Source organism: Urocampus carinirostris, chromosome 17, assembly GCF_059441175.1.
Source record: "Urocampus carinirostris isolate Australia breed hairy pipefish chromosome 17, RoL_Ucar_1.0, whole genome shotgun sequence".
NCBI lineage: Eukaryota > Metazoa > Chordata > Actinopteri > Syngnathiformes > Syngnathidae > Urocampus > Urocampus carinirostris.
Genome location: NC_142365.1, coordinates 10,601,266 through 10,615,589, shown reverse-complemented (window position 1 = coordinate 10,615,589; position 14,324 = coordinate 10,601,266). Strand labels below are relative to the sequence as shown.

At 39.9% G+C, this 14,324-nt stretch overlaps 2 protein-coding genes across 2 annotated transcripts in view; one reads left to right on the top strand and one right to left on the bottom strand.

Annotated features, from left to right (window-relative positions):
• capn5b (calpain 5b) overlaps positions 1-14,324 on the top strand; it is a 55,697-nt gene that overhangs the window by 17,467 nt on the left and 23,906 nt on the right. The window contains exons 3-5 of the mRNA XM_088320960.1: positions 5,187-5,318; positions 11,694-11,902; positions 13,286-13,478. Coding sequence (XP_088177086.1) covers positions 5,187-5,318; positions 11,694-11,902; positions 13,286-13,478 — 534 coding nt within the window. The remainder of the gene's footprint in view (positions 1-5,186; positions 5,319-11,693; positions 11,903-13,285; positions 13,479-14,324) is intronic.
• ompb (olfactory marker protein b) lies at positions 9,299-11,050 on the bottom strand. Its single transcript, XM_088320961.1, has 2 exons — positions 10,971-11,050; positions 9,299-9,969 (listed from the first exon to the last, which is right to left on the bottom strand). Exon 2 carries the CDS (start codon positions 9,831-9,833, stop codon positions 9,348-9,350), a length of 486 nt encoding a protein of 161 aa, XP_088177087.1. The 5' UTR covers positions 9,834-9,969; positions 10,971-11,050; the 3' UTR covers positions 9,299-9,347.

Sequence of the window (14,324 nt, the reverse complement as noted above, 5' to 3'; positions counted from 1 at the left end):
TGCCTTATCGTCTGGAAAATGGAGTAAAAACAAGAGTTAATGCCAATAGCATTAATAGCAGTGATTTAGGTAACTAAGAAGGTTTCACTTACCAAGACTGCTCCAGCTTAAAGTACATCAGAACTAAATAGTACAAAGAAATGATTTGGGCAACCAATTTTGTTTGAAATAATTTATTTCTTGTTTCTTGTAAAGTAAGGAAAATGGTACTTTAAATGAGTAATATTATCTGCTTGTGAAACAATTTTCAAACTACACTTGACCTTTTTCCCTACTAAAATAATTACATAGGAAAACCCCACTGTAAAACATAAATTCTTACCTCCTTGACAAAGGATTTTGCTCATTGTGAGAATGATTGTTCATGTATTAAGATATTTGATCTTGTTTTTCTAGCAAACAATAAAAAGGATACTCTAAATCAGTAAAAAAAAAAAAAAAACATCGGTCTTTTTAGAGATATGCGACATCGTTTCAAGTTAAGTTTAATCTTAGTGGAAAATGTTTTTTTTCAATGAGCAAAAGGATCTACCACTTTCTAAGAATATTATTTAGATTATTTTATAGAGGATGTTTCCTATTTCATTCAAGAAACAAGACAACAAATTTGAAACGAGAAAAATTATACTTTAAGTAAGATAATTTTCTGCCATTCGGTTAAGCACATATGCAAATTTTTGACCACCCTCGTTATCAGATAACTCTCAAAAAAGCCACCTTCTGCCACCTACTGGATATGGAACAATATCACAGTCATCCTGCTGGTGACTGGAAGACTGCACAGATACTTAACAACAGCAGTCTGGGAGTAATTATTAATTTGATGTCACTAATAAAAATTGAAATTGGGTAATTTCCAGACCAGGTTTCACGGCACATTAGTCCAAGATCATAAACACATTCTGTAATTACTTTTATCCATCTCCTGAGTCTCTTTTTTTTACACAACCTGAAAAAAGGGCTGCATGGAGTGTAGAGGACAAAAAAATGGAGGACAGCGTGTCCCTCTTTAAAACAGCAAGGTTCTGATCCCGACTGGAAAATGCTGCAGCAGCTTATTGAAGGCCACGTCGTGATCCGTAATGAAAGACAGCGTGTCCGCACGCAGGCTGAAAATGGACCCGGACACGCTCAGTAAATGTGATTTGGCAAATGCATTTAAGGACTCCCGCACATCAGCAGAAGACGCGGACCGTCTCGCTCGCCTTCGTTGACGAAACACTTTTGTGCAGCACAAAATTGGCACAGTGTTTTTACTGGAAAAAAGAAACATTTTTTGTGTGCTCGTTTTAAAACTACATTAGGTAAAGTCTAAGTCATGCATAACAACCAGAAGACAGCCAGAAGGGGGTGAAGTTTAGCGAGGGGTTGTTCTGGAAAGTTCCTGTACAGTGATACCTCTACATACAAGCTTAATTCGTTCCAGGATTGTTCTCGTACCTCGAATTTCTCATGTAACAAGTACATTTTACCAGTATGAAATAATTAAAAATGAGCCCCAGTGGCCTAATGGATAACAGTGTTCTCGTTTGCCCGCGTCCCTGCGTCCTAAACGCATCATTTTTGCTGGGGACGCATAGTCTCATATCAACGTGCGTCCCCGGCACGCAACTTTTTTGACACAAAATTTAGCGCACTCCAAACCTTTCGTCAGGCAGATCTGCTTTTGTTGTTTTGGTCTCGCGATTCGAGTTTTTGTCTGCACGCCGATCTCGGCAAACAAGATCTGGTTGCTTCGAAATTACGCCATTGTTGTGGTGGTTGTCGTCGAGATAAGGTGAATTTTAAGTATGCCTCCGAAAAAACAGTTAGTATTAGGTGAAAATAAACACAAAATTGGTCATTTATTCAGTGTCAGTAGTAAGTCGAAACATAATGCAGAAAGTGAAAACAACGGCAATAATTCCGGCACGAAAAAAACGGCGGAAGATCGCGGAGGCAAGGAAGACATGTGAGTTGAAGAGAATGATTCGACGAAAGAAAATAAACAAAAGAATACTCCTAGCAAGAAAAGGACTTTTCTGCCAAAATGGACTAAATTATATTCCTGGTTACGCTATGAGGGGGATGATAATGGATTGGACCTTGAGAAGGCATTACAACTGTGGCGGGAAAGCAAACCACGAAGAACTGAAAAATCTGAAGTGATAACTGCTTTGTATTACTAATTATCTGTGATGATTAAAACTGAATGAAAATATAGACTAATATTTCAACAATATTATTTTGTATAATGTACAATATTGTGAACTGAAAAATCTAAAGTGATGACTGCTTTGTATTACCAATTAACTGTGATGATTAAAACTGAATGAAAATATAGATTAATATAATTATTTCAGCAATATTATTTTGTATAATGTACAATATTGTGAACTGAAAAATCTTGCAGTGATAACTGATTTGTGTTACCAATAAACTGTGATGATTAAAACTGAATGAATATATAGATTAATGTTATATATTTGTCGCCGATTTACAATTTGAACCTCGATAACAACATTTTGGGGACCCATAGATCTCTGTTCCGACCCATAGATTTTTGAGCATGCGAGTCCCCGGGACCCATCACTTTTCAGAGGTAAAATGAACACTGGGATAAGGCTCTGCAAGCTATTGTAGGTTCAAGTCCCATCTGGGGTGGGTGTATTTTGGGGTCGACAGCAACACCTACAGCACCATCATAATGAACATGGTTGCGTGCTGAGCCCCCTCCTCTTGATTCTGCAAACCCACCCCAACATCCAGCTCCAACCTCTTCTTTCAGTTTGCGGACATCACAACTGTAGTGGGTCTTATAAAAAATGGCGACGAGACAACCTATAGGAGTAAAGTGAGCAGGCTGTCCCCAGTGATTTCAAGACAACAATCTTCACACCTGAATGTGGAGAAGACCAAGAAAGCCACGTACCGAGCATGCCCCATTCATGAGATGGTGAGAGGGATTAACTTCCTGGTTGTGCACATCAGCGAGGGCTTGTCCTGAAGCCATAACATCACATCCCTGGCAAAAAGGCCCATCAACGCCTGTACTTTATGTGCTAACTCATAAGAGCAAGTGCCCAGACCTCATAATGCTCTCATTCAACAAAGGCCCATCGAGAGCATCCTGACCAGCTACATCACCATGTGGTATGACGTGTCCTGCCGATGAATGGTCACTGGTGTCCCCCTCACGGCCCTCCTGGACATATACAGTACAACTCCCGCCTCACCTGCAAAGCCACCAAAATTGCAAGTGACCTCATTCACCCATCTTACAGCCTATTCAACCCGCTGCCTTCAGGGAAAAGACTGTAAAGTCTCAGAGGTGGAACCAGCAGGCTCAAGGACAGCTTCTTCAATCTGGTTTACAGGACTCTGAACGCTCTCCCTAGCCTTACCCCTCTGCTTTCTGCCAAATCAAAGCAAAGCTTCTCTATTTGAATTCCGGATATACTTTGCATATTTTTATATCCATACCTTTTTTCTTTTTTCTGACCTTTTTGATATTTGTAATCAGTATTGTGCTTTATTTATTGCATGTTTGCAAGCCACCGGAACTCATGGGCAAGACCGGGCCGAGCATTCATGGGGCCCTAAGCAAATTTAGATTCGGGGGCCCCCTATTACTTGATCATTTATTTACCTACTAGAAGTCATTCCAAGTTCTACTACAGGGGTGGGCAACTATTTGGAGTCAGAGGCCGCATGTGACATGTTATACTTCTTTTCAAATAGATTATATTCGTCAAATTGGTTTTGAAACGACCACAGTTACAGCAAAATAGTATAATAGATCCCTGTTTTAACCAGTTCAATTGTTATTTAGATTCTAATTATTACTGTGTTTTTTTTTTAGTCTGAAATCTGATATTTATTGAAGTTCTATAGTTTTTTGTAATGTCACTGTAGTTTTTTTTTTACTATTTTGGTAGTATTTCTGAAGTATTTTCTATGTAGTATTTCCATAATAGTATTTTTTTTTAGCATTTCTTAAACATTTTTGTTGTATTTTGGAAGTAGGTCTTTGGTTGTATAAATGTAGTATTTTCATAGTATTTTGTATTATTGCAGTAGTTTTATGATGATAGTATATTTTGAGTATTTTTGTAGTATTTTCTTTTAGTATTTTTGTACTATCTCTGTTGTATTTTGTAGTATTTCTATATAAGAATGTTTTTTGTGTATTTGTAGTATTTCTGTAATATTTTTAGAATATAGAATAGAATATACCTTTATTCTATTCTATATTCTATATGGGCGAAATTTTGTAGTAGTGTTACTGTAGTTTTATTTTTGTGATATTTCCATCAGAGAATTTTTGTAATATTGCTATAGGTGTAAATGTCAGTATTTCTGTTGTAAACCCTCCTAATATTTTTGTTGTAATATTTATCTAGTAGTTTTTTTTAAATATTATAGTACTATGTATTTTTCTAGTATTTCAGTAGAAGTATGTTTGATGTATATCCAAAGCAATATTTTAGTCATATTTTTGTAGAATTTTTGTAGTATTTCTTTAGTATTTTAGTATTATTACTGTAGTTGTCTTTTTGTAGTATTTTTGGAGTAAACAGTTCTGTAGTAGTACTTTGTAATATAGTATTACTGTAGTAGTGTTTTTGTCGTAAATCGATACTATTTTATTTATTTTCAGAATATAAGCAAATTAATATATGAGGTCCTTGTTTTAAAGCACTATATTTGATAATTAGTTTTGTAGTTATTATGTAGTATTTTTGTTGTATTTTTGGAGAAGTATTTTTGAGTGTCAACGGGGACAATGTTGGCCCCCAAAAAAGTGAACCAGTCTTGGGGGCCCCCTAATGGTAGCAGGGCCCTAAGCAGCCGCATAGCTCGCTTATGCCTTGGGCTAGCTCTGCTCATGGCTAAGGTCACAAATAGGAGAATGGGATGCGATCAAAACGAACTTGCTGCGGAATACAGGTATTCTACAGGTATAACCAAGGGCGCAAAATCGGGTGCTTGATAGCGCTAGGCACTTGCGCAGACTGGACCGAGCTGATGGCGGTGAGAGGTCACGAGCGGTCCAGAGTGGTAGACTCTGAGACTGGATTTTCCTTCGTAAAGCGAGTACAAATTTTGTTAAAAAAACTTGTAGAGGTGCTTTTATAAAGAGGTACCACTGTACTACATAACAGAATAACCCATTGGTTAAAATGTGTTTGTGTGTAACTGCGTAGGAGCTGTGCGAGGACCCTCACTTGTTCGTAGACGGCATCAGCGCTCACGACCTCCACCAGGGGCAGCTGGGAAATTGCTGGTTCGTGGCCGCCTGCTCCAGTCTGGCCTCCAGAGAGTCCTTATGGCAAAAAGTAAGCATCCTTTGTTTTTGTGGTCGCTAGTTTTGTACAACGGCCATTGAAGGGAATAGAATTTAATTTTCCTTATTCTCTTAATATCAACGTTGTGAAAAATTATATGCAACACGATAAGACATGGCATTCCAGGGTAAACATTTAATAAAAACTTTAAAGAGAAAAATAAGATTAAAAACTGTCGGAATATATAGGCAAACATATGTTATAATAAAAGTGCAATGAAAGAATAGTGCATCGTAAGTGTAGTGCTAAATGATAAAATGGTCTGCATTTATATAGCACTTTACAAGTCAATGAAGACCTCCCAAAGCGCTTTACAATGTGCTTCACACTTACCCATTCACACACACACTCACACACCAATAGCAGCCATGCACCCATGCAAGGCGCCTACCTGCTTATTGGGGGCATTAGGTATTCAGTGTCTTGCCCAAGGACATATAACACAGAGGAGCCGGGAATCGAACGTGTGACCTCTTGATCCCAAGACGAGCGTTCTACCTCCTGAGCTAATGCCGCCCTATGCTATGAAAAGTAGTGCAATACATAATAGTCATTATTATTGGTAGTTATGTAGCAGATTTCTATTTTTATTTTATTTTTTAAAGATTTTTTCATGTAAAAAAATTGTAACCTCGTGGCAGAAGATTAAACATATTTCATCTCATCTCATTAGCTGCACCGCTTATCCTCAGTAGGGTCGCGGGGGTGCTGGAGCCCATCCCAGCAATCATTGGGCAGTGGGCAGAGGACACCCTGAACTTATGTATTCCTGATAAAAACATACAAAGGTTAAAGAGAAAGCGTGCAATTTTTGACCACTTAGATGTATCACTGTATTGTGTAATGCAACCCAAATCAAGTGCTAAAAAGCACAAGGAAGGGTACTATGGAGACTCAAAGTGACCAAACTCCACCTATTTCTTCGTTTTGTTTTGCCAAGCCTTGTGCAACAAAAGAAAATAGATAAAAGAAGGAGGAAAAATATGACGACAAATATAAAAATACAAAGTGATAAGAGAAAGAAACAAAGAAATAGAAATTAAGAGAAGTGGAAAAGTGTATTATCGTCTAATTTCTTTTAATTTCTTTTTCTAATAAAACAACAGAAAGTTATGCTATAGAGCAGGGGTCAGCAAACTTTTCGGTGTAGAGTACCACTTTCAAATTTCCTTGTAAATCAGTGTCCCACACCTAGATCAATGACTAGTACTACACATTTTTTATGTCCAACAGAGCTGTAATTTTACACCAGTCCGAATATACAACATGGATATACATTGAAGTCGTATAACTGAACAATTTACCTTCCACTATTTTTGTTCATCAATAAACTAAAAAACGAATATGAGCAACATGTGGAAAGGCCTGTAGCCTTCCCTGACTTCATCTTTTTACCACAAGAATTAACCAGAATCAACGATTCTTCATCAACAATGAACGACAATCAAAAACTAGTGATATGAACAGCTACCATACCATTCATCAATGATATGTTGTTGCAGACAATATCAAAACTTGAAATAACAGCAGTGAGGCAGAAGGCTACTTGAAAATAAGTTGCAACAGATATAAATGGTCTCAGATATAAATGGTTTTCCGTGCTTTGCTATGCAGTGAGCAGTGTGATAACTTGCTTCATTGGTGGTGATTTTAGCAGTGACAAAGGTTTTCAGGGTCCGTATTTGTTTGCCGTTCCTGGACACAGCGCGTTTTAATGTCTCCGCCTTGTCAGACTCATCCTTGAATTCATGTTCATGTTTTGTCTCGTAATGACGTTTACCACTTGACGTGCGAGGTACAACACTCTCGAGGCATAATGCACAAACAGCATGCTCATTTTTTTGCACAAAGCCCCGGTCATTTGTCCACGCTGGCTGAAAAGAACGAGATTTTTTCGCTGGAGGAGCCGTCATGATTCATTCATTTATCGCGCACCGGTGTTTCTGTGGCTGGGTTAAAACACGGATCTATCATCCTTTGTGAGGCGCGGCGCAGGCACGCACTCACACACGAAGCAGAGGAGGAGGGGCGCTACCGCAAACACGGCGCGCAACTGAAAATGTCTAAATTTCAGGTAAAAATGTGCTTTAAGAAAAAAAATCATTATTATTTGTATTATGTTTACGTGCGCTCGCGTGCCACTGGTTAACCCCGTGTCATAGGTTGCCGACCCCTACTGTAGAGGGATCTTTTTTTTTTCAGTAAATCATTTTTTTTTTTCACCTTTTTAACTTTTTCTCATCTAACACATGGTGCTCTGAAAAGAATTAAAAAACGCATCGTTGGAAAATTCACCTTGATTTTCCTATTTTTAGATTTGTTTCTTTCGTAAAGGAATACAAAAACATCATTGTTAAATGCTCAATTATTGTATCTACCAGTAGGTAGATCTTTTTGCTTATTTTAAGAAATATTTTCTTTGTTTTGGAAAAAAAAGTCCGACACATCCTAGCTACATATTTATCCATCCATCCATTATCTGCACTGCTTATCCTCAGTAGGGTCGCGGGGGGGGGGTGCTGGAGCCCATCCCAGCTATCTTCGGGCAGTGGGCAGGGGACACCCTGAACTGGTTGCCAGCCAGTCGCAGGGCAGCTACATATTTAGTTATATAGAAAAAAGGTAGGTATCTTAAAATTGAAAAAATAAGCAAACACATTCTTCCTGAGAGATTTAGTTTTTTGCAGTGTAGATCATTAAGCTCATTTTATGCATTTTTTCCATCTGTAGAAACAATACTCTATCAGCAGAGAAATTCCCATTTTATATTCAAACAATCAAACTCATCCTTAGATTCACTCCAGATTAAGTTCAGATTTCCATTTAAGTTTTCCTTTATGTGGTTATGTGCCAAAGAATTAGGAGGTAAAAGGGGTTGAATAGGACTTGTAAGACATCATAGTTTTTTTCAAGGCGCTGCTTGCGCCGCCAAATGCCCTTTCGTGCTGTTTCATCTTAAGTGCGATGTTTATCACAGTCCGGGCAGGATCACCTTGCCGCCAGACCGAGGATAGTTTGGAATTGTTTTAAATTTGACTTCCTTTCTTGAATTCGTCCCTTTGCATTTCACGGCTCACGCTAAAGCTAAGGCAAATTTACCCAGCTGTTAGTCCCAAAATCTGCTTATTTTTTTATTTGATATTGGTTTTCATCTGGCATCTGTTGTCGTCGTTTGCAGATTACTATCCTCCCATAGATAACAATTTTGTAAGAGCAATCACATTAAATTACCTTGCTTTTTTAAACACCAGTGTGTTTTAGATAGTGCCCGTTAGTGGTTTAGAATCATTATTGATTCAAATGATAAGCAAAAACATATGTACTCTCTCATAAACACTATTTTAGGTCTAGAAATTCATAATTATATTGATCAACTTGGGACATTCTTTAAAGAACCTGATGTGTTTGGCCACCATCTTACTACAGGACTTGTACGGGTGCTTGAAATCCTTGAAAATGGTTGAATTTTAATGTTTTGGTTTCAACGATTGAGAAGTACTTGAATTTTGGGTAAAGTGCTTGTAAATGCTTTAAATTCTATCCATGTTTCTCAACAAGTCTGATTAAAAATGACGCCGACACTGCTCTCCGGTGGCTTCGTTTTGCCATTGTATTTCTTCTTGCCTCGTGATTAATGGCAGAACTCATTAGTTTGTATGGTATTTTCCTATAAAAAATCATCAGCCCTGACAGGTCACGCCCAAGAAGACAGGTGCATAGTACACCTAAACAGGGCACTATGAAATGTGCATTAATACAAGGATCAATTTTGATTATGAACATTTTTTTAACATCCATGCAAAAAAGGTAGCGTTTCCTGCAACTGAAAACCGCATACATCAACATTTGTCACCTAAAATGCTTAGTTAGAGCAAAGAAAAAGTGAAACAAAATTTGATACAGATTTTTAATAAAAAATGATGGGTGCGCATTATACAGAAGTGCGCAATACACACGAATAAATACGGTAGTCCGAGTCATTCGGGACACCAACGAGTGGAAAACAAATCCCGGCGGGTATCAGCAGTCCCCCGTGAAAAAGGCAATGGAACAGTCCACGGTCTCAGGGCTGCAGCCCTCGCCAAAGGCAAACAGGAAGTACATGACCTTCCTCACCTTGGCCAACTCGGCGATGCGCTCGCCGAACTCGTGAGCGTCGGCTTCATGGCAACGGGCGAGTGCCTCGCGGTTGTCGCCCGCCTCCCTCCAAAAAACGCCCGGCGGCTCCAGAAGCTGCCGGGTCATGAGGTGGGTGAGGTCCGGAGTCCAGAGTTGCGAGGTGGCGGTCACGGTAAGCGAGCCCGTGCAGGCCAACCGAACGCTCCAGTGGGAGAAGCGCAACGACTGGCGGCTGAAATCCAGGCGGTAGACGGCCTCGTTTGGCCGCAGCAGACGCTCGCCCTCCTGACGTTTCTGCCCGCGTTGCTGCAGAGATTGCACCCGAAGGCGCATCACCTCGGTCAGCTGGGCATCCGGACGAAAGCGGAGCTCCACCGTGTTCGCCATGACTGCCGAGTTTGCTCTGAAGACACTCGGGCGAGCTCCCTGATGAGGGTTGCTGTGTTTTGACTCCTGTTGGCTGGCAACGGGGGAGCGCAAATGACATTTGCAGTTTGTTCTCGAGGGGGCCCTTGGATGTGGCCTGTGGAAGTTGTTGTCAATAAGCAGGGCTCGTACGGGTGCTTGAAATCTTTGAAAATTTTAATGTTGGATTGAAAAGTGCTTGAATTTTGGGTGACGTGCTTCTAACTGCTTAAAATTGTTTGTCAACAAGTTTACTTCAAATGACGCTGACTCTACTCTCTGGAGGCTTTGCCATGGCATTTCTTCTTTCTTGTGATTAATGGCAGCTGGCATTAGTTTGAAGCGGCATAGGCCTCTACTGGACAGGTGCATGCTCACACCAAAGTGTGTATTAGTGCAAGGATTACGTATCAAATATGGACATTTATTATGGGCCATGCCAAAAATGAGTTTCGTAGTGGTAAACTATAATGGGAAATTGTAAGATACATACTACTCTTATTTTTACCCAAATCCTATATGGGGAGAGGTTTATCTCCAACAAATATATTTTTGATTTACTCGAGATCGAAAATTCCTGTAATTTAAGCCACATCAAAAATAGCATATGTAAATCGTTGCTATATTTGTGGCTCTGCAAAATAGATGATTCACACCGGGATTCTTCTTTTAAGGGCACTGGAAAAAATAAAAACTGGCTTTGAAAGTACTTAAAAAGTGCTTGAATTTGGCCATGAAAAGAGTGTACAAACCCTGTGTAGGGATTTTTTTAGCTTTAATTTTGAAAATCGCTCCACCATAAATCTTTTTTTCTCTGAAGGATGCAAGAATTTCTTACACTGATAAAATAATTAAATTACGCTATCTCTTTAAGTTCTTTGAGTTTTTATATGAATTACTAATCCCAAGAAAATGGATTCAATGAACCAGTTGAAATATCCCACACAATGTATTAACACAGAGATTTAATGAAGGGGGGAAAGTCTGATAGTCACTAGCACTATAAGAAAGTTTCCCGCTATAATACTAGTTGATTTGGTGAGATTTCCTGGAACAGAAAAAAACCCTCAATCCCAAAAACCAGCTAACATGTTGTTAAATCTGAAACCGTCATCTTACTTCTTGTTGCGGAGAGATTTGGTCTCGGATGGTTGCAGAATTGGCCCACGTGCTGAACTCAAGGCCGCAGTGCAGGCCCATGCAGCAACGAGTCAGCCAGCCAGCCAGCCAGCCTGCCAGCCAGATAGGAGAAAAGAGAGCAGCTATCGCTCAGTCAATTCTTTTTATATGGACCAGTGACGTTTGACCAGATCATGCCTCTGTGGGCGTGGTCTTAGATATCTGATACGATCGGGTGACAGTGTTTGAAATGGCTAAACTTGTTAGAAAGCCAACGCAGCAGCGCAGTGGTTAGCGCGTGTGCGGTACAGTTCTAAGGTCGTGAGATCGAACCCTCCTGTGTGGAGTTTGCATGTTCTCTCCGTGCTTGCGTGGGTTTTCTCCGAGCTCTCCGGTTTCTGCCCACATTCCAAAAACATGCATGTCCGGTTAATCGGCCGGCCCAAGTTGTCCCTAGGTGTGAATGTGCGATTGAGTTATCTGTCTCCATGTGCCCTGTGACTGGCTGGCAACCAGTTCAGGGTGTCCCCTTCCCACTTCCTAAAGATAGCTGAGATGGACTCCAGCACCCCTGCGACCCTACTGAGGATAAGCGTTGCAGATAATGGATGGATGGATGGAGGCTGATATGAGCTCAATACCGATATCTGTACTTTTATGCAATGCTAGGTCATTATGAAGAAAAACCTATATCGTATATGCAATTGTTGTGTTTTATTTCAGGTGATTCCCGACTGGAAGGAGCAGGAGTGGGACACGGAGAAACCTGAGTCTTACGGCGGCATCTTCCACTTCCGTTTCTGGCGCTTCGGGGAGTGGGTGGACGTAGTGATCGACGACCGGTTGCCTACCGTGGACAACCAGTTGGTCTACTGCCACTCCAACGACAGCAATGAGTTTTGGAGCGCACTGGTGGAGAAGGCCTACGCTAAGTTAGTGCACTCCTCAAATGCTCGCTTTTTCGACCAAAGGAGAAGACAAACACCACACAGTTTCACAAAAAAATGAGATTAGAAATTATTCTAGTATGGTATGAATTAATTAGTTTAAATTATTTACAGGATTTATACGGGTGCTTAGAATTCTTGAAAATGCTTGAATTTTAATGTGTTTTCAACGATTTAAAATTGTTTGAATTTTGTGTGAAGAGCTTGTAAATTCTAGAAATGGTTGCCATGTCTTCAATAAGTCTGCTTCAAAATGACGCCAACACTGCTTTCTGGTGGCTACGCTTTGCCATTGCATTTCTTTTACTTGCACAAGAGGACAGGTGCATGCTACACCTAAACAGGGCTATGAGACGTGTATTAGTGCAAGGATTATGTATCAATCATAAACAGTTATTATGGGCGATGCAAACAGTGTACCGTAAATTCCGGACTATATAGCGCACCTGAATATAAGCCGCACCCTCCACATTTCAAGAGGAAAACCGATTTTGTACTTACACAAGCCGCACCTGTATATAAGCCGCATGCGCCCACTTTAAAAAAATGTAACACAAAATTAACCCAGACCCGACTTTAAGTCTCGCAATTGTAACTGAATATCCTTCATTAAAGTACACAGTTCAAAAATCACAGCCGGCTAAATGAACGTAAAATGATACCGGTACTTACAGTTTGATGTAGACCGGCAGGGTGCGGTTCCCGTTGAAAGTAATCCCAAGAAAAAAGTGTATATTTCCAAAGGTAAGGGTGGGAAAAATATATATCCACTATTGTCCACCGTGTCCACAAACACTCACCTTTACCGGTCCCCACTTCCCGTCAGCCCGCGTTTGTTACGCCCCTTCTTTTTAATTCGCCCGTCCAAAACATATCAGAATAAGTGTCCAAAATAAATACAAATAAATACATTACAAAAATATACAGTTTCAAATACATATTATACATGGTCACACATATTTACAAAAAAAGATGGTACACCGAGAGAGTTTTCAAAGCTTTAATAATAATAATTTAACTTTCATCCCAAACGGTGCCTGTGACAGGTAGCAACACGCTAGCAACACGCTCGCAACACAGTAAACGGGTCTGTTAAAAAACATACCGTACTTGTCACTTAAAATGCTTAGTTAAAGCAAAGAAAAAGTGAAACAAAATTTGATACAGATTTTTATTAAAAAATGATGGGTGCGCATTATACAGAAGTGTTCAATACACACGAATAAATACGGTAGTCGAGTCATTCGGGACACCAACGAGTGGAAAACAAATCCCGGCGGGTATCAGCAGTCCCCCGTGAAAAGATAAACAATTTTCTGTCAAATTAGCTTGCTGGCTAACAAACAACTTTTCTTCTTTTGATGCCAGGGTGTACGGTTGCTACGAGGCTTTGGATGGCGGCAACACAGCGGACGCGTTAGTGGACTTCACCGGCGGCGTCTCGGAACCAATGGACCTGCTGGAAGCTCAGATGGCCACGGATGAGGCGGCCCGCAACCAGCTGTTTGAACGAGTCCTCAAAGTGCACAACCGGGACGGCCTTATCAGCTGCTCCATTAGGGTGAGTATTCGATTATATGATTTAAATTTCACGCTGACTGGAGCAGGATCTGTCTTTAAAAGACAAAAAAACAATCTTCTCTTTGGAATTAGCAATTGATAGCTCCTATCACCTAATCCACATTCAGGCAACCAGAGTAAGGCAGCCATATTATATGTGTATAACTTAACCTCGTTTCTATTGTGATTGACATTCGAAATATGGCGATCAAAGCTATAGTTTGGCTATCGTAAAACCTTTCGAGCGAAGTTGCAGCAACAAATGTTCACTTATGTACAAAAAACACCCTATTGCTCGCGGGCCTCCATACTAGGACATGACATTTCTGATTGAATTGAGTTCAGTCTAGTATATAGGACACAATTTTGACTACAGTTTGCAGTCTAGGTGTCAGTCAAACAGACCCTGTTTTAGCTGTAAATCGCTAAATAATCCTTTATGTTAGCTCATTAAGCAATCTGCTCATTGTTGATACACTTTATGAAAAAAACACAGAAATACTCTCAGAAGCACTTGCTAAAGCACCTAGAGCAATTTGATTGGGTGAGCAAAAAAACTTTGCTCGCACCTTGTTTCGAAACTATTATTTCGGACAAAAATGAACTTCAAGACTTTCAAGTAACTGCGGGAGGGAGACAACTTTTAAGTGGTATTTAGATGGGACACAGGCTCTGGCATTTTTATTATTTTATAGATTTTATCAAACATCACACAGTGAAATAAAATGTGCTGTAGAATGAGTTTTTGTCTTTGGCAATTTTGTTGAATTTTGTCTTAAAATATATGGTGCCACTATTAAAAAAAATCTATTCATATTTGCTTTTATGGCTCTGTGGGTCAAAAAGG